This window comes from Narcine bancroftii, chromosome 2 (assembly GCF_036971445.1).
Source record: "Narcine bancroftii isolate sNarBan1 chromosome 2, sNarBan1.hap1, whole genome shotgun sequence".
Lineage (NCBI taxonomy): Eukaryota > Metazoa > Chordata > Chondrichthyes > Torpediniformes > Narcinidae > Narcine > Narcine bancroftii.
In genome coordinates this window covers 194,874,718-194,895,808 of record NC_091470.1, presented here as the reverse complement: position 1 = coordinate 194,895,808, position 21,091 = coordinate 194,874,718, and the positions used below count along the sequence as shown (strand labels likewise).

Genomic DNA, 21,091 nt, shown 5'->3' with positions numbered 1-21,091 from the left:
ATATCTATTTGTGTTTTTTGTGGTTTGTATTTTATCTGAAAACACGTTTCATTAATAAACTGTCAGATGTAACTGTTTGACTCTTCCTTATTCTCCTTAAATTTAAAAAGTATGGCCCGAGAATCCGGACCGACCCAGTCCCCGAGCAGTTTGAACTTTATGGCTTTTTCATGTAATAGGCGATACCATGTAAAGGTCCTTCCCCCTATTTTTGCCCCTGGGTGCTTGCCCTTTGATCCCATCAGAGCTCCCGACATCTCGAATGTGGACTTACCACCTGGTCCCACCCACCCATCGGAGCCCCTGACACCTTGAATGACTTACCACTCAGTCCTACTAACCCATCGGATCCCGACACCTCGAATGTGGACTTACCACCTGGTCCCACCCACCCATTGGAGCTCCTGCCACCTCGAATGCGGATTTACCACCCGCCCATTTGTACCCCCAATACCTTGAACGATACCGGTACTTACCACAGTCAAAAGTGGTATCTGTGCACTAGTCGACCCCATAAATTTAACATTAAAAAATGGTCTATAAAATTTGTCTTTTACACGAATATACAAGGTGCATCCTTTCTCCCTCTTCAGGTGAGGGGGACCCGAGCTCTGCATAGTATCCCAGGTGTGGCTTCACCGGCCACCCCATACAACCACGACAAAACCTTCTCCTACTTGAACTCCAACAAATGAGCCCCTGGCCACCGAAGCCAAAAAACTACCAGGTCACAGCTCTGCTCTGTACTAGCCTTTGCAGGAGCTTGTTGTCCACCGATTGACCAGTGTTTCCAAAGGCAACACTTGGCTTGGGGCTGTGCAGAGATGCTGGGGTTGGGCCAGAGGAATCCAGCCAGCACTTACCTCTTTTTGGTTGTGATGAGTAGCAAGTCATTGAAGAGAAAGAAGTACAAGAGGTTGACTTTGGCCTTCAGCCCGAAGAGATTCCCCCGCAGAATGATCTCCGAGAGTTCCCCTTGTTTCTCAAGGTGACGGAGCTGGGAGATAATGGGGATAGCCTGAAGAAAGAGAAAAGGGGTTCAACAACTTAGCCCACCACGGACTTACTGTCGGAAGGAAGGTTGTTTAATGATGGAACGTTTGCATTTATGCAACCTCGAGCCTCATCGAGAAACGACGAAGACAGAAATTTCATCAAAGAGGAGGGATTTAAGGAGCAAAAGCAGTTGCGAGGTACCCGCAGAGCTTGTGACAAGAATAAGGTGTGACCCTGTTGGCATAGTGGCTAGTGCAACGCCTTTACAGCTCCAACGATCGGGACTGGGGCTCGGATCCGGTGGCGTGCTATCTGTAAGGAGATTGTATGGTTTTTCCCCGGGGCCTCCGGTTTCCTCCCACCGTTCAAAATCTTCAACTGCCCCCTTCTCTCCCTACAACCCTGTGTTGGTCCCCACACTGATCCCACTGCCCCGCTCTCTCCACATACCCCTATATCCTATCAGTCCCCTCACTGATCCCACTGCCCCGCTCTCTCCACATACCCCTATATCCTATCAGTCCCCTCACTGATCCCACTGCCCCGCTCTCTCCACATACCCCTATATCCTATCAGTCCCAACACTGATCCCACTGCCCCGCTCTCTCCACATACCCCTATATCCTATCAGTCCCCACACTGATCCCACTGTCCCGCTCTCTCCACATACCCCTATATCCTATCAGTCCCCTCACTGATCCCACTGCCCCACTCTCTCCACATACCCCTATATCCTATCAGTCCCCACACTGATCCCACTGCCCCGCTCTCTCCACATACCCCTATATCCTATCAGTCCGCACACTGATCCCACTGCCCTGCTCTCTCCACATACCCCTATATCCTATCAGTCCCCACATACCCCTATATCCTATCAGTGATCCCACTGCCCCGCTCTCTCCACATACCCCTATATCCTATCAGTCCCCTCACTGATCCCACTGCCCCGCTCTCTCCACATACCCCTATATCCTATCAGTCCCCTCACTGATCCCACTGCTCTTTTTTCGGCTTATGATATTTTTCGACTTCGATGGGAGTGCAGGAACGCAAGTTGACGACTATCTGTAGTTTAATTGGGTGTAATTGGACAGACAGGCTTATGGGCTGAAATTTATGGGTCTAAATTTAAAAATAAAACAAATTAAATTTAAATTTAAAAAACTGCTTGTGGCAACAAATTCCACAGATTTACCACCCTCTGGCTGAAGAAAGTCTGCAGATGCTGTGATTGTAGTAAAAACACAGAAATCCTGGAGGAACTTGGCCAGTCTCGCACGTCCATGGGAGGTAAAGATTTAATACCAACGTTTCTGTCCTGAGCCCTTTCTCAGGGTAAGGCAAGTAACCTTGAGGAAGGGCTCAGGCCCGAAATGTCGGTCAGAAAGCTTTATCTCTGATGGGCAGTGCGAAGCTGGCCGGGTTCCTCCAGGATTTCTGTGATTTACAGAGGAAAGTTGTAGAGGGAATTTAGAATTTGAGGAACGAGAGGGCGAAGGTCAGAGGAAAAGAGTCTCACTGATAAAAGGGTATGTACAGGAGGAGGGAATTGGAAGGTATTTATGAGGCAGGCACAGCTTAGTTCATACAGCACGGAGATGGGACCCATCGAGTCATCAACCACCAATACATGTACCATTTAATTAAAAAAAAAATTTCAACTTACAGCACGGTAACAGGCCCTTTCCAGCCCACGAGCTCGTGCTGCCCAATTAACCTACAACCGTATGTTTTGAAGAGTGGGAGGAAACCGGAGGAAACCCACGCAGTCACAGGGAGAACGTACAAACTCATAACAGACAGTGCGGGATTCGAACCCCAGTCACTGGCACTGTAACAGCGTCGTGCAAACTGTACCGCCCCCTTCACTAACCATGCCTCCCTCTACGCTAACTGTGCCTCCTGTTTATTCTCCCTCTTTCTACCCCTCACCCACTGGGAGCAAATGACAGTGGCCAATCAGCCCATCTTTGGGAGACAGGAGGAAATCAGAGAAATCCTGGTGTTGGAGTTTGCCGTCAGGGAGATTGCAGATGGCACAACAGTCGTTGGCCTCAACAACAACAATGATGAGTCGCATCCCATGATGCGAGATTAACAACATGAGTCTCAAAGACAAGGGAGATGATCATGGGGGAGTAGGAATGACCACCCTCTACTACACATCAACAACTCTGTGGTGGAGAGAGTGGAGACACCACGTTCCTTGGGGCTCTCTGAAGTAGTGACCTATCACGGACACTCAACATCTCCTCACTTGTCAGGAAGGCACACCAGCGGCTGTGCTTCCTGAGAAGACAGGAGGGCAAGGCTACTGGCCACCATCCTGCCAACCTTCTACCGAGGGCATCCTGGCCGACTGCATCACATTGTGGGTACGGCTACTGCAGAGAAATGGATTCCAGGACACTCCACAGGACCATAAGAGTGGCAGAGAGGATCACTGGAGTCTCCCTCCATCAACGTGATCTATCGGGACCACTGTCTGAAGAGGGTGCGCAAAATCATTGAGGACCCCCTTCCACCCCACACACAAGCATCTTTCAGCTGCTTCCATCGGGGAAGAGATCCAGAAGGATCAGAGCCAACACCACCAGGCTGAGGAACAGCTTCTTCCCATGGGCAGTGAGAATGTTGAATGTCCAAAGGAACTGCTCACATTGACCACCCCAAGACTCTCATATTAATGAAACAATATCTATTACTTTATTTGTATGTGTGACTACTTGTCCTGCATGTGTATTGTTTGTCTGTATGTGTGTTACGTCTGGTTGTGTGTCTGCATGTTTTACACTGAGGACTGGAGAACACGGTTTCATCGGGTTGTAACTGTACTATCTGATGACAATAAACTTGAACTTGAAATACCCCGAGGTGGGCACAGAGGGTTCTGGAGTTTGGTGCCTCACCTTTAGCTTGTCAAACTCCAGCTTCTTCGCGATGTGAATCATTTCTTCCATTTGCTTCATTATCCCCACTTCCCTGTTGCAGTCTTCGATGATCTGGAATGTTAAAAGCAAAATGATAAGTCCACTCCATTGGCCAGAAACACAGGAAGGCTGACGTAACCAGGATTCTGGTGCATTGCACACGCCAACCACCCTAGGGGTTGGGGGAGGGGGGGGTTGCACAAACCCCATTCTGGGAGTTACGGGTCTTCCTGTCTGCCCTACCCCCTGATGTCCCTGCCCTAGAAGAAGTACGGGACAATGTAGGGGGAGCTTTACTCTGTTTAATCTGTGCAGTCAGAGTTCTGGGAGTGAGTGACAGGATAGTTTGACCCTGTGCCTAAACCGGATAAGAGTTTGATCCAGATGTCTGAGGTGATTCCATCCCTCTTGTCTTCTCCACCCCCTTCCCTCTCTATTCATAGAGCCCTCCCCCCTGCTTGCTGCTGTGCCCTCCCTCCCTTATCCACTCATTACCTCCTGCCTGTGGATCCACGCTCCTCCCCCATTTTGTTCGGGCGCCTGCCCACATCTTGCTCGTACCTCGATGAAGGGCTCAAGCCTGAAACATCGGTGATGCGTCTTTATCTTTGCTGTATAAAGGACACTGGTGAAGTAGTCTGGGTCGGACAACATAAACTGTAGGGTTCTAGGGCACAGTGATGAATAGAGAGACAATAGGTGCACCAGCCCTTGAAGGTGCTACCACGGGGAGATTGTGTAGTAGGGAAGGCGTTTGGAATTCAAAAGTCAGGGCACTGAATACAAGATTAGGGAGGTCAAGTTGAAACTTCATAAAACTTTGATCAGAATTGGGATTCATTGTCATGTACAAGTCACAAAATTCAGTTTTCTGGCAGCATTACAGGGCAAACATTCATAATATAACCATCTTACAACATTTCTATATATAAAAAAAATAATGCACAAAAAGTGAGCCAGTGTCTGTGTGTCGTTGTCTGTTCAGGAATCTGAGGGCGGAGGGGAAGGAGCTGTCCTTGTGCCACTGGAGACTCGTCTTCAGGCTCCTGGACCTCCATGGGGGGAGGGGGGGGTGGGTGTCCTTGAGGATAGAGGCTACATTTTTAAGACACCGCCTCTTGTAGACGTCCTCGATGGAATTAAGTCTGGTGCCCGAGTCCCCTGGAATGCGGTGCCAGGGAGTAATGGAAGGAGAGCCGCCGACAGCATTTAGGAAGGTTCTAGATCAGCACTTGGAGCACCCAAACAGAGGCCAAATGGGTTAAGTGCTGGCAAGTGTTGGTTTCATGAAGGGAAGGACCTGCCTGACCAACCTATTGGAATTTTTTGAGGATGGACAAGGGAGAGGCTGTGTATTTGTATTTTCAAAAAGGCCTTGGATAACGTGCCACATAACACACTGTTTTAATGAGATGAGAGCCCTTGGAATTCCAGGAAATACATTAGATGGGGTGGAGCATTGGCTGACAGGTTGGAAGCAAAGGGTGGGGATAAAGGGGTCCTGTTGCCCGTGACTGGTGCTGTTCTGCGGTGGGGGGGGGGGGGGGGAGTTGGTGTTGGGGCTGCCTTTTTTAAACCATATATATCGATGATTTAGATCATGGAGTGAATGGTTTTGCGGCCAAGTTTGCAGAATGACACCAAGATGGGTGGTGGAGCAGGACGTGTTGAGGAAGCTGAAAGGTCGTGGAGAGACCTGGACAGTTTGGGAGAGTGGGCAAAGATGAGATGCAACGTTGAGAAATGGACAGTTGGACATTGTGGATGAGGAAATAAACAGGCAGATCATTATTTGGATGGGGAGAAAATTCAAAATTCGGAAGTGCAAAGGGGACTTGGGAGTCTTGCAGGATAACCTAAAGGTTACCCACCAGGTTGAATCGGTGGTAAAGAAAGCAAATGCTATGTTGGGATTCATTTCAAAGGGAACAGTATATAAGAGTAAAGGGGCGTTGGTGGGGCTTGACAGGGCACTGGTGAGACCTTATTTGGAGAACTGGGTGCACTCGTCTTTAGAAGGGATCTAACAATGTTGGAGAAAAGATTTGCCAGGATGATTCCAGGAATGCAAGAACATTTAGCAGCTCTTGGTCTGTGTTCATTGGAGTATAGAAGGATAAGAGTGGACAGGACTGGAAAGGATTGGACAGAGTTGATGTAAAGAAGATGTTTCCCTTGGTGGGTGAATCCAGGACAAGAGGCCACATTCTTAGAATTAGAGGGGACCCATTTAAAACAGAGATGAGGAGAAATGTCTTTAGCCAGAGGGTCATGGGTTTGTGGAATTTGTTGCCACGTTCAGCTGTGGAGGCCCGATCATTGGGGGAGTTTAAGGGGGAGATTGATAGGTATCTAATTAGTCAGGGTATCAAGGGGAAAAGACCAGAACTAGATGTGAGAACAGTTTAGCTCAGGGGGATTTGTGGAGCAGATGGGCCGAATGACCTACTTCTGTTCCTTTATCTTGTGACCTCGTGTAACATGGATAAGACTCCATTGACATCACAGGCAAAACCCTCCCCACCTTCGAGAACATCTGCGGGGAACGCTGCCATTGGAGAGCAGCAGTGATCATCAGGGATCCACCCCACCCAGCACATGCTCTGTTCTGGCCGCTGCCATCAGGAAAGAGGTCTTGGTTCAGGAACAGCTGCTCCCCCTCCACTGTCAGACACCTCAATGACAAACTCAATCAGGGACTATTTAACTTTGCACTTTATTGAATTTTTTTCCTCTCTGATTAGCACAGTCAGTTTATTTACATTATATTTGTTTACTGTGTATGTTGACTACAGTCATTCTGCCTGGCCCACAGGAAAAAGAAAGCTCTGTATGGGCTTAAAACGGCCCATTAAAGGAGCCGACAGTTTTATTTAAAGTCCTGCGACTGCAGGGTCTGGGACAAAGATGGCGGCACTTGTGTTCAGCAGCGGCCTCGAGCAGTTGCAGTCTCTGGGGAAGCAGAGGACAGACGCAGGGCACCAGGAAACAGGGAGACCACCCACCAATTGTGAAGGAGAAGCAGAGGAGATGACACCACGGGACAGGGCTAGTGAGGGGCTCTGAGGACGAAGAAATGCATAGCTGGGCGGGCTGCTGGTGACTCGGGGCAAGGGACCCCATGCAGGCTGTGGCCTGCCGGCAACTGCAGCCAATGGACTCGCGCCGGGCTGCGGAGACTGGCCGAAGGGAGGTACCAGGTATCGGAACCGGGATGGGAGAGGGTTCCTGATCGCATCGGAGGTTCGGATCCGGAGCTCGGGCAGCCGATGGTTTGGACCAGACGCTGTGCGGCTGCAGGAGTGCTGGAGGCGAATCCACAGACACTCTTTTGCTTCTCTCCCTCTGACCGCAAGGGGCAATGGGAAATTTCTGCCAATGGCGAATCTGTCTGCCTTACAGCAGAAGAAAACAAACTCCGGGTAATATTACACTGTCTTTATTACATGAGAATAAATTGAATCTTGATCTTAGCCCTGGTTGAAGATTGGAGAACTAGCACTGGTTAGCAGTTTGGAGAATCGTTTCTGGTTAACAAACAAGTTAGCATCCTAGCCCTTCAGTAATCTGGGTTCACTTCTGTTATGTATTTGGACTGAATGATTCCACAGGTAATGACAAGTGAACCTGACCGAATTATCTGGCTCTAATTTAAAGCTCTGTTTAACAATGAGCTCATTAACAGCTGATCCCTACCTTGGAAACAACACCTAATGCTTTTAATGCTGATTCTTCATTGGCTGATCCAACCTCCGATCTTTGGAGAATGTTCTACAAAAACAAAAACATTCTAGATTTGTAGGGATTCGCAGAAAGGTCTGCGTTTTCAATAGGACGGCATGGTCCGCACGACCTAGGTTCAAATCCAGCGCTGTCCGTAAGGAGTTGTTACACTCTCCCCGCATCTGCGCGGGATTCCCCCCGGGGGCTCCGGTTTCCTCCCACCCTTCAAAATGTAGTGTTGTAGGGTAAATCGGTTTGTGGGCTGGAAAGGACCTGTTACTGTGCTCGGTCTAAATTTAAAATGCCAGCTTAAGTTTATTTAGACATAGCGCAGTAACAATACAGATTTAACACTGAACCCTTCGGTACAATGGGAGGGAACGATTCTTCTTTGTCTCTGGTTCAGAGTCACGCCATTTCTTCTGGTGAGGCGTGCAATTTTACTTAAACGGAAGGACGCTGCCCCGTCCACTCAAGATCAGCGGCTGCGGGACATCACATCCTGTTTAAACATGGAAAAGTTCGATATTCAGTTAATAATTCAGATACAAGATTCCAGAAGTTAAAGGGGGAGGGGGGTGTCACTATCTTACTCCAAATGTCATTAAATTGTCTGACTCATATCTTTTCAAAGTTCCTTACATTAATTTTTTTTCTTTAAAACCTTTGTTTTTCTTTTAATACCAATCAAATCTTTGGCAAAGCGGTTCGAGCTTTTCTCCCCTAACATTTTCCTCTTTTTTTAGATTATTAGTTTTTTTTCCCCAATTAAAAGATATATACTATTTAATTTCTGTATGTTAGAATACAGAATATCTTATTTCGTTTGTGAAACTGTCCATACTATCTATTGAATCGCACCTGTTTTGTTTCTACAAGTTCTTGCTTAAAATCAGTTCAAAACAAAAGGTTTGCTTCCTGAACACAAATTGGGGTTTGCGATTGACAACTTTGAGCGGATAATTTCAGATTTGCGACCTCAAGTAGGAAATGGGAGAAACATCGACTTTTGTTGAGTTTAGCGCGTTTAATCACACCATGACGCCAAGCCAAGCTCTCGGGTTGACTGCACGTGTTGTTCAGCCCATGTCTAATGGTTATATTCAATGTGGATGGGGGGAGCTGGGGAAAAGGAACATTTCGACCACCAGGATCAAACCCTTGCCTGGCCGCCCTGCTCCGACCCACCAGATGACACCAACTTTACCTGGCAGTCGAGATGTACCTACCTCGATCAGCATCTTAACCCGGGTTATCCTTTGGAACGGGAGGAGCAGGAAGGACATCAGTGGAAGCCGCTGGCACTGAGGGTGTTCCTGGAGACGGACAATGGCAGCTGCAAATTGTGCGTTGGTCTCCCTGCACGGGCAGAGTGAGAGATGAGTAGACCCTTCAAGAAGGCTGCATGCACATCCGCTGATGGCAGTGGGGAGCAGGGTTGCTGGAGTGAGAAACACTGCTAATGCCGGATCTTTCCCCAGAGGCTGGGGGAGAAGCCGTCCACGCTGGGACTCAACATCTCCTCTCTGTAACTGGATCCTGGACTTCCTAATGGAAAGACCGCAGTCTGTCCAGGTCAGCAGCAGAACACCGAGTACCCATCCCGCTGGGCTGTGGGCTTGGCCCGCTCCTGTTCACACTACTGACCCACAACTGCATCGCCAGATCCAGATGCAACATCAAGTTATCAGATGACACAACACATCAGCAACAACGACAGGTTGCACTACAGAGGAGGGAAGTCTCGTGGTTATGGGGGAAGAGTAACAACTCGAGTCTCAACGTGGAAGAAGGAGATGATCATGGACTTCACGAGAACCAGGAACGACTGCTCTCCAGTACACATTAACAACTCTGTAGTAGAGAGAGCGTAGAGCCTCAAGTTCCTTGGAGTTCACTTAACTAGTGACCTATCGTGGACACTCAACATCTCCTTGCTCCTGAAAAGACTGAATTAGGCCACCATTATGTCAACCTTCTACAGAAGCTCTGTTGAGAGCATCCTGGCCGGCTGCATCACAGTGTGGAGTACGGTTGCTGGAGAGAAATGGATCGGAGGTCAAGAGTGCCAGAGAGGATCACTGGCATCCCCCTCCCCCCTCCCCCACCGACGTGATCAACCGGAATCGTCATCTGAAGAGGGTGTGCAAAATCATCGAGGACCCCTTCCATCTTTCAGCTGCTCCTGTCAGGAAAGAGATCCAGGAGGATCTGAGCCAGCACCACCAGGCTGAGGCACAGCTTCTTCCCATGGGCAGTGAGAACACTGAACGACCAAAGGGACTGTTCACACTCACCCTCCGATACTCCCATATCCACAGATCAATATTTATTTGTTTAGGTGAAATACCATCCTGCATGTGTATTGTGTGTCTGTGTGGGTGTCTGCATGTTCTGTGCCGAGGACCGGAGATCACTGTTTTATCGGGTTGGACGTACAATCGGATTAACAATGAACTTGACTTGATCTTGAGCCAACAATGAGCTGGTGGAGGGGAAGCAGACCATTCACACCCCTGATCTCTTCCTTCCTTTAATTTCTTATTATTTGAAAATATCCTGCTTTTCCAACCAATGACACCCACCCCTTCCTCAGTGCTAGATCAGCCAAACGCTTACATGAGCTGCCTGTATTTCTGCTCTTGATAGATCTGGTTCCGTACATAATCCACGTACACCTGGAAATTGTGCTGCGCGTGGGAATAAATGATGTCACAAACATCGGTGATCTTTATATTCTCGTCCACACGTTCCTCCAGATCCTTCAGAAAACTTTTAAAACAAAGGAGACACTTTGTTAGTACTGTACAAGACGTCTTATACACTGACTGTACACGTCGGCATACAAGACGGTGTTTGAACATTAAAAACCTCACCCTAAAACCAGGGTGGTCCTGTACACCAAGTACAAAATCTGTAACGTAAAACTCCCACAGAATATTAAGTTTGGGAAGTTGGATTAATAGTAATGTGTGGTGGTGCACATCTCTCGTGCAAACTGGCCCCTGCTTGTACCGCTGCGCCGGCGGGGCAGTTGCGTAAGATGGCATCGTTGGGGGTATTTCAATGCCTCGTGACTCAGGCCACAGCGCGCACCTCAGGCGAACGTAATGATGTCACCTCCTGTACGGGGCGGAGCTCACGCTGCCCTTAAAGGACGCGCACGAAGTTCAAATCAATTAAACTGAAACCCCTCAGCATCCTGTGGTGTGTTTCAGAGTTAGTAGCTACCGCTACAAGTGTTATATTAAAAGAATAACACAGCCCCTAGTAGCCTGAACATCTCTGGAATTGTCTGATCTCAGAAGCTAAGCAGGCGCAGGCACAGGCCTGGCTAGTACTTGGAGGGGAGACAGCCCGGGAAGACCAGGGGCTGTGAGGGGCACTGAACAAAGTGGAGACTTTCTGTCTGCCTTGCAGCATTCTAAATGTCATGTTATGTCACAGTAATGGAAGCTTTAACCATGCGTTGTTAAACCTGCCTCACATACACTAATGGCAGATACTGGTTGCCATTTGGAACAGCTGAGAAACAGCCAAGTCTCAGTGCTCCCCCCCCTCCACCGCTGGATCCATCCGCCCAGTCCGACTGCTCCATGTAGGCTTTGAGTGGCCTGCTAACGGGCTCAAGCCTGAAAACGTTGGCATCTTTATGACCTGCTGAGTTTCTCCAGCTTCGTGTTTTTCCTTTGTCAGTTTGCGGAAGGATTAGGGTCAGTTCCCTTCTCGTGTTCCTGCACCAATGAAGATTCACCACATCTTACAACGAATACCCTCACTCGTTTCCATCAGCTCACCGTGGAGTCGACTTTTCTTCATTAATCACACGATACAACGCTGCATCCTTCAGCTTCCCAAACACTACCCAGCTAAACCCCTCACTGCCACCAGGTGATCCTGGCCTTCTCACTCTCCTCCTCCTGAACACGCACGTCATGTGGCTTGCACCATCAGCGGCGGCCGGCACTGCTCCCAATGAAGGTGCGTGTACGATCACGACGAAGACGCATGGGCCAAACATCCCCTGCACCGCCACCTCTCCCCTGCTTCATACCTCTCGCTCACTTCTTTCACTCTGACAATGCAGGAGAACAGGGCTTTCTTGTCCAGTAGGATGATGGCGTCATTGAGGTCTCTGGAGTTCATGAAATGATCGATGAGGATGTTCAGGCTGCGCAGGTAGGACACCTCGGATGTGAGCACTTCAAACATACTCTGCAAGCAACAGAAACAAAATGTGTTCAATATCACCCCCTGAGCAGTCACTTCACAGCAACAGGGGCTGCCTTCACCTGGAGGGCACAGTGGTGGAGCAATTGCCCACACCCTCAGTGACCCCGGGTTCGATTCAGACCTCAGATGCTGCCCGAGGGGAAGTCCGCATGATCTCCCTTTAGATTTAGATTTCGGGGCCCATCACCGACAGATTCCTTTTTCCAGGCAGGATCACCACTTACTGGTTGTGCAAAATTAAACTGCACTCGTGGAAACAAATAAAGAACTATAAACAGAGGACAAATGTAAGCAAACACTGTGCAAAACGGAGAGAATTTAAAAAGAAATTGTGTTGGGGAGAGTATCAGGTTCGGTGTATTCACAGGGAGACGTGTCTGGACACGAGTGTTACATCACACAGAACTTTATTAACAAGGGAGATTGTTAAAAGGGACTCTTCTGTTAAATAACACTCTAGACATTCACATCAGACCCAGTTTGGACTCCGATACCAGTGGCAGCCTATACTCTACATAATCACACGTGCACGCACTCCACAGACAGGAATTTTTGCACACACTCCCAGTTCCCTGTACAAATGGGGTCGCGGCTCTCTGCAAGCACTGATCTACCGCAGCTCTACGGCTCAACTTCAGTGTAGTAAAATGTGATGATGCCAGAGGACCCCAAAACCCAGCAGCAATAGATATTCACCATGACAAGTAGTTACCTAAACAAAATTTGCTTTTAATTATCTTTAAACATGAAAACAGAATCACACTTTAACTTACTATTTTTAACTTACTTAACCCAACTTAACCCCTTTCTAATTCTAAGCACAAGTGTATGTAATGTGTGTGTAAATTTAGGAAAGTTATTTGGTTCACAGTCCAATCTCACTTCTCATTCTTCCAAGTTCACTGGTTGCACGCAATTCTTATACTGTGCACAAAATTTAACATTTATAAAGTTCACCAGGCTTTGGTGCTCGAAAGGTCAATGGTTACTGCTCAGGAAGGTTCTTGTTGGTTTTCAGAGAGAGATGTGTTGTTCCAGGATTTCCACAACTGGTGTTCTTCCCTCAGTCACCTCAGTGTCTTGCTGACGAAACTTGCCCCCTCAGGGTTCTCCATATAACCTCTTTCTTTCAGGTTACCACAGAGTTCCTTTCTGTTTCACATATTCCAAGAGAACCACTGGACAGCTAGCACTTCCAGCCATCCACCACTCTGGAGCTTCTGTTTCAGTTCCAATGAGTTTCCTACTTCAGTTTCAGCAAGCTTCTCTGTCTCACCCACACTGACTGAGACAACTTCCTTGAGCCTTCTCTCTCTCTGACTCACAGTCAAAGACTGCCAGCTTGCTTGACTGACCTCCTGAGCTTGCAAAACAACATGACCTTCTCCAGCAAACAATAGGTCAGTCTTCTGGTTCATCTGTTGTTTTAAGGTAAACAAGAACCCCTCAGTGATCTTTCCGTGAGCACTCTTCAAAAGCCATACAAAAAGGTATCAGGAGACAGTATGTCTCTTGCTGTTGCTTTAAAGACAATAGTTCATTCTTCCACAACTTCAGTTCAATTAACACCTATTTGTGAAGTCTCCATAGGCATTCTTCACAATTTCTAAAAAGTTACTGTGGATATGAATTCTCCAGTATTTCAAATAAAATCTGTTTTTAAAGTGTATGCATGCAACCTACTCTAACTTTTCCCAATTTATCTCCCAAAAATATTTCTATATATTCTGTCACAGTACACCTTACCCGTGATAATTCCAGCAATGTCTGGGGCTTGGATCAAGGTGCAGAGAGAAAGAATGTGCTGTGTGTCGAAGTTTTGTACAATTCTGATCTGGGGGCCTGGCCAATAATGACCCTGGGGGATTTAAATTAGCCATTGGCAAGGTGTGCGCTAATGGGTGGCCAGAGTCCAACCTTGATTGACAGGTGATGTGATTTCCGAAAAAGTTCCAGACAGGGAGGACATGTGACCACCCGCAATCCACACATTCCCAACAGGCACGGAGGCCACGTGTTTCTCCACAATCCACATATAATAGAAGTGCGCAAGCAGCCAAAAACCTGGGCTATTGGTTCAGGGAGACGTTCAAATCCAACCAAGGCAGGGAGAGAAGTTAGAGTCAAAGGATGTATTTAATTTATGCCTCATGGATTGTATGAGAGTGTAAGTGTGTGTGAGAGTGTATGTGTGTGCAAGTGTGTGTACAAGTGTGTGTGTGCCAGTGTGTGTGTGTGTGAGTGAAAGATTGTGTGTGTGTGTGCGAGAGAGTGTGTGTGAAAGATTGTGTGTGTGTGTATGAGAGTGCATGTGTGAGTGTGTGCAAGAGTGTGTGTGTGCAAGTGTGTGGGTGTGTGTGTGTGAAAGATTGTGTGTGTGTGAGAAAGATTGTATGTGAGTGTGAGATTGCATGAGTGTGTGTGTGTGTGTGTGTGTGTGTGTGTGTGTGTGTGTGTGTGTGTGTGTGTGTGTGTGTGTGCGTGCGTGCCCTGGATGCTAAGGTTTTAGTCCAACAGACAAAAGGTATAATGGGATATGATGAGAGGAGAGGTGAGAATTTATTTTGGCTCTGGGAAAGGTGACAACGGGAAAATGGAGGGCGGGAGAGAGTGAGAGACAGAACTAGAGGACAGGAGACAGGGGAGAAGATGAATGGGGTGTTAATGGAACCAGTTAGAGGGTGGCATTAATATCATTTTCTCCAATTTTCATTAACCTCCCCCCTCCCACATCTTTGTCCCCTTTCCTCTCTCTCCCTCCCCTTTTCCTTTCAATTCTCACCTTTCCTTGTATCATATCAAATTAACCTTTTGTCTGTTGGTCTGGATCCCTCCCCATTCTTCCCCCCTTCCTGCCTTTTCTCCCCCCACTCTCACACCGAGAAAGGGCTCAGGCCCGAAACGTAAGTGAAATATCTTGACCTCCTACAGACACTGCGATCCAAACATCTCTGGGTTTTGACTAAGGTTGTGCATTGTATTGGACACAAGAAACAAGGAAAGACAGAAACACCTTTGTCATTATATTAATAGGTCAATTTTTAAAAAAATAAGGGATTTGTTTTATTTTTTTCCTGAATTTGTGCCAAGTCATTTTAATTTAAGTGGGGCTACAATAACTTATGACCTCTTTAAGAAACCACCCTTCCCAGGTGAACTTCAAATCTTGGCTTGCTGACAAGGTTTCCTTCTGCCTTCGCAGCTCAAGGAACCTTTGATGAAAGCCAGGCTGCCATTTCCAAACGTGCAGAGACTGACAGCCAAAAGGTTTGCATTGACGCCATGATCCCTGTGTGGCTAAAATCACCGTCACTGGTTCCAGTCACCCTCCCCAGAGTGCTTGACAGCCGCTGGATGGCTTCTTTGAAGGCCAGTCGCAGTCGTGATGTTTTGTAAACACAGCAAGATCCCAAAAACTAGTAAAACAGACGACTCTTGTATAAATCGACCCGCAGAATTTCCACGTACAATGTAGATGTGGAGCTGTATGTGACGACCCCAAGTCTGGCGCTTGCCGCTGACCAGTGGAGTGAAGCAGTCATAATATTTTAAAAGCAATTTACCCAGTGAGGGTTAAATTTTATTAGCATATTTTAAAATCACGGTCAGCTCCTTTAACAGGCCGTTTCAAGCCAAAACAGAGCCGATGGCAATCGGAGCAGGGGAGCGCTGAGACTTTGTGTCAAGGTTCAGATTTTCTACTTGCTGTGTAAAACTAACCCTGGTTTCAGGGTGACATTTTTAAGTTTTAAATCTCACTTTATACAATGGCATATACGGTAATTTTATTTATTTTTATTTTTAAATGCAAAATTTAAAGGTAGACATTCAGCACATGCGCGCGCATACACACACACACACACACACACACACACACACACACACACACACACACAGATGCCCAACTTGGCATCCTGTCTATATCCTCTTGTAACCTACGATAACCTTCATCCAATGACACCCACACCCAGTCATACATGCACCCACACAGACACCCACCCACACACAGTCACCAACACACACCCACACCCATTCACACACACCCACCCATCCACACACCTACATCCATTCACACACACCCACACACACCTACACCCATTCACAGACACCCACACACCTACACATACCTACACCCATTCAGATACCCACACATACCTACACCCATTCACACACAGACACCCACATACACACCTACACCCATTCCCACACAGACACCCACACATACCTACACCCATTCACACACAGACACCCACATACACACCTACACCCATTCCCACACCCACACACACCTACACCCATTCACACCGACACCCACTCCCAAACACACAGACATGTACCCACACAGATACAGACACCAACCCCCGCACCCACCCATGCACGCCCAGTGACACCCACCCACCCAGGGCCAGAGGTCAAAATCGAACCTGGGTCTCTGGAACACCACCTCTGTCCTGAGTGCAGCACAGGGGTGGGTGGGAGGAGGGTGTAGTTAGGAGAAGCAGTGACCTCGACGACAACACGTAAACAGGAAGCAGTCGTGCTTACCTCCTGCTGTTTCCGCTCATCCTGGGTGAGGCTGTCAAGGATTCCGCTATGCTGCACAGCAGGTAGATTCTGCCACAGGGAGCTCCCGGCCCTCTCGCCATCGGGGACCAGGGAGATGATCTCATACATGTAATCTGCACTGGTCTTGCTCGAGTCCCTTATCAGTGTTTGCCGTTTGATCTCCTTGTGGATGACCGCTTCACGGTAGGTTTGGTACAGAGGTTCTGGGATTGAGCAAGGAGGAAAGAACGGCAGCGGTGAGGCCACTCAGCCCATCCAACCTTGGGCATTTAGTCATCCACTGAATCTCATTTCCTTCCTTGCCCTTTGATGCCATCCAAGCCCCTCCCAACATGCCCCTCGCCCTCGCCCCTCCCCCATGGTTTCATCCTTCCTCGCCCACCCCCTTCCCCTCCTTCTGCCCATCCTTCCTCCCCTGTTGTCTTCTGTCTCCCTCCACCCCACCTCCCCAACCTTGCTCACCTCCCCTCCTTCCACCCCCCCCATCTCTCTCCCCTTCAAACATTACAATCATCTCCACCTCTACCGTTTTCTCAGGTAGTTTCTTCAAGCGACAGTGTAACCCCTGTTATCTGGAATTCAAGCAACTGGCAACCTCAAGCAAATGGCAAAAAAATTGAGGAAATAAATGAATAATATTTTAAATGACATTAAAATTGTAATCATAAATGTTCCCTGAAGTAACACAAACCTTTGATGAAGATGGCATCAAATATTCAGCCAACGGAGGGAAGGCCTTGACTGGGCTTTGCTCATAGCAGCTCATAGCAAATTGCACCTAATTGACTTACAGCCCCTCCCCCGAACCTAGTACATTTTGAACCCCCGAAAGGCCAGCTTCCTATGGGTGGGCCGCGGGGAGCATTCTGGCTGGTTGCATCACTGCCTGGGATGGAGGCGCCAACTCTCAGGACAAGAATAAACCCCAGAGGGTCATTAACACAGCCTGTGACATTACGGGCACCAGACTCTACTCCGTCGAGGTCATCGACACGAGGCGGTGTCTTAAGAAAACAGCCTCTATCCTCAAGGATCCCCCACCACCACCAAGGCCATGCCCTCTTCACTCTGCTACCTGAAGGCGAGCACAAGGACAGCTTCTTCCCCTCCGCCATCAGATTCCCAAATGGACAATGAACCCCAGACACAGCCTCACCATTCGTGCACGATTATTTTTACAGGGATGTTGTAAGATGGTTATAATACGAACGTTTGCCCAGTGACGCTGCCACAAAACACCGAATTTCAACGACTTGTTCACGGCAATAAATCCTGATTCCGGTCCCCTGCGTAGCTGGAGGGAACCGTTTCCAAGGGTCTGTATTGGTTCTTCCAAACAGAAAATGGCTGCTCTCACTGTACAAACTCGCAAAACCATTACACTGTAATTATTCCCAATATCTTACCACTTTCAAATCGAGATTCCCAATCTATCACATTCTGAGTCTCCAACTTTGAAGATCTGTAAAAATGAAAAGGCGTGAGAACAATGTGGAAAGGTGTGCATGAGGTTTATCAGGACGATTTTAGATTTAGACGTACAGCTCGGTAACAGGCCTATGCCACCCAATGACACCTACATCCATAGAACATAGACCACTACAGCACAGTACTGGCCTTTTGGTCCTTGATATTGTGCAGACCCATATATTCCTTTAAAAAAAGTACTAAACCCTCCCTACTCCGTAACCCTCTATTTTTTTTTCATCCATGTCTCTGTCTAGAATCTTTTAAATGCCCCTAATGTTCCAGCCTCCACCACCACCCCCTGGTGAGGCATTCCAGGACCCCATCACTCTCTGTGTAAACAACTTACCCCTGACGTCTCCCCCAAACTTCCCTCCCTTCACTTTGCACACATGTCCTCTGGGGTTTGCTGATCTCGCCCTGGGGAAACAGGCACTGGCCATCCACACCTCTCATAATCTTGTAGACCATAGAGGTCAATTTCATAAAGTTTCCTCTCATCCTTCTTCGCTCCAAAGAGAAAAGTCCCAGCTCTGTTAACCTTGCCTCATAAGACTTGTTTCCCAATCCAGACAACATCCTGGTGAATCTCCTCTGCCCCCTCTCCATAGCTTCCACATCCTTCCTGTAATGAAGGGACCAGAACTGAACACAATATTCCAAGTGTGGACTTACCAGAGATTTCTAGAGTTGTAACAAATTTTCTGACATGTTCATGACAATAAATTCTGATTCTAAGGTTCGATTCAATACATGGCCCCTACACACCCAGGAATGTCTATTATCAGCTTGTGACACCCCTTTGGATACTCTCGCGTGCCTGCCCCATCAAACCTTTCCCACACTGACCACCAACAAGGTTCTGACCTGCTCCAGGGGATGGCCAAGTGAAGTTCACCTTTGTTGCTCCCCGAGTTCACCCCAGCACCTGTCAAATACAATCATAAGGTGAGAAACCCGGCGCGAAAGGCAGGCCAACCTTCAGGAATCGTCATAGCAGGGGGAAATGGTGGGGGAGGGACGTTTCAGTCTGGACCTGGTTAGGTATGTGCTGGGACAGCCAGCCAAGTACTCCTTGAGTACTGGCTTCGTTGATCTGTACGGCGGGGTCAGCAAGACAGTGATCCGAGTATCCAAGGTGGGGGGAAGGGGCAGCTTTGTATCAATGTTAGGCTCTGCCCATATAATCATATAGCAATTACAGTACAGAAACAGGACAACTTGGCCCCTCTAGTCCGCACCGCTTTAAGTGAAACTCCACTAATTCCACCTATCTGCTCCCTGTCCATAACCCTCCAACCCCCTTACATTCATGCACTCATCCAACCTTCTCTTAAATGACAAAAATGACCCTGTGGCAACCGCCTCTTCCAGAAGGTCATTCCACTCAGCCACCATTCTCTGAGTGAAGAAGCTTCCTCTCATGTTACTTCTAAACTTCTGCTCCCTAACCCTTAACTTAAGACTTCTCATTCCAATCTCACCTCCCCTCAAGGGGAAGACCCTATTCATAACTACTCTATTTATCACCCTCAGGACAGGTCCAATGGCTAATGTTTAACAGGCAAATGGTGTGGAGGGACCTTCTTACTTTGCATGTGCCAGACCAGCCCCATCGGCTGAAACTTTGACAGAGATTGTCTGCCTACAAGCAAAGGGAAAAACCAAGCAGTAGCGCCCCCTGTTGCACTGGAGGAGGAAAGCGCAAGGTGGGGGGGGTGCTCTTGAAAGGAGCGAAAGCCAGTACTTACCCAAGTTCAACTCAATGTAGGCTGATTGCAGATACTTCTCCTTTGGGCTGGGGGGTGCTGACCGAGTCACTTTGGGGCTGGGGGGCTTTAGCATGGCCTCCGGCCCCGAGGAGGGGTGGGTCCTCTGGTCGGGTAACACCAGCTTCTGGATGCGGAGGTTCAGCTGATCCACGCTCTTGGAGAATTTGTCCAGGTCGCTGGCCGTGTAGCGCTCCCAGATGCAGGATGGAGCAGCGGAAGGCCGCTGGTTTTGGGACGAGTCCCTGGCTGCCACCTCGGGGGCACTGTCAAGGGAAGACTGGCCGACAGGTTTGTTCCGGCGCGGTGGTTTCAACATCGGCTTGGCCGGCAGCTCCTGATCATGTTGCAGGGCATTGGATTCTGGGGCACTGCTGGATTGGCGATTCCCGTCCAGCTGAGAAACAGCTCGCTCCCCGTCTAGAAGTTTAGAACCATAGAACATTACAGCACAGAAACAGGGCCCTTCAGCCCTTCTAGTCTGTCCCAAACTAGTTTTACACCTTGTCCCACAGACCTGCCCCCAGTCCATAGCCCTCCAAACTGTAGTCCTATCCACATACCCGCCCAAATTCTTCTAAAATGTTAAAATTGAGCCCACAATCACCATTTCATCTCATTCCACACCTCCCACCGCTCTCTGTGAGAAGAAGTGCCCCTAAACTTTTCCCATTTCACCCTTAACCCATGTTCTTTGGTTTGTATCTCACCCACCCTCAGTGGAAAAAGCCAACCAACATTTACTCTGTCTATCCCCCTCATAATTTTAAGTACCTCAATCAAATCTCGCCTCATTCTTCTACACTCCAGGGAATAAAGTCCGAACCTGTTTAACCTTTCCCTGTAGCTTAGTTCCTGAAATCCAGCCAACATCCTGATAAATCTTCTCTGCACTCTTTCTATCTTATTGATATCTTTCTTGAAGTTCGGTGACCAAAACTGCACACAATGCTCAAATTTTGGCCTCATCAATATCTTGTACAACTTTACCATCACATCCCAACTCTTGTACTCAATACTCTGATTTATGAAGGCCAATGTGCCAAAATCTCTCTTTATAACCCCGTCCACCTGTGATGCCACTTTCAGGGAATTATGTACAGGCTGTACCTCTTTAATCCAGTGATGTTGATTCCTGACCATTGCTGGTCCACAGAAAATGCCGGAAAGCAGAAATTCACCCTGAAGGGAACCCCCTACGTAAACATTTCAAAAGTGGAACAAAGCTTAAAACAGGAAATAATACTGTGGGGCAGCATGGTTGAGGTAGTGGTCAGCGTAACACCTTTACATGCCAGCGATTGGGACCGGGGTTCGAATCTCGCGCTGTCCCTAAGAAGTTTGTACTAATGGCGGCAGATTCAAAACGTGCCAGACCACGGGGGTTTCCGGAGCGCCAGATTAGAG

General features: G+C 48.1%; 1 protein-coding gene across 5 annotated transcripts in view; it reads right to left on the bottom strand.

Annotated features, from left to right (window-relative positions):
* Positions 1-21,091, bottom strand: part of LOC138754896 (ephexin-1-like) — a 59,479-nt gene that overhangs the window by 8,271 nt on the left and 30,117 nt on the right. For all 5 annotated transcript variants that reach the window (XM_069919861.1, XM_069919859.1, XM_069919857.1 and 2 more), the window contains 10 exons: positions 19,667-20,104; positions 18,783-18,843; positions 17,855-17,910; positions 16,428-16,651; positions 11,704-11,864; positions 10,269-10,421; positions 8,879-9,008; positions 7,623-7,697; positions 3,906-3,998; positions 864-1,018 (listed from right to left, as the gene is read on the bottom strand). In XM_069919861.1, the coding sequence (XP_069775962.1) occupies positions 864-1,018; positions 3,906-3,998; positions 7,623-7,697; positions 8,879-9,008; positions 10,269-10,421; positions 11,704-11,864; positions 16,428-16,651; positions 17,855-17,910; positions 18,783-18,843; positions 19,667-20,104 (1,546 nt within the window). The remainder of the gene's footprint in view (positions 1-863; positions 1,019-3,905; positions 3,999-7,622; positions 7,698-8,878; positions 9,009-10,268; positions 10,422-11,703; positions 11,865-16,427; positions 16,652-17,854; positions 17,911-18,782; positions 18,844-19,666; positions 20,105-21,091) is intronic.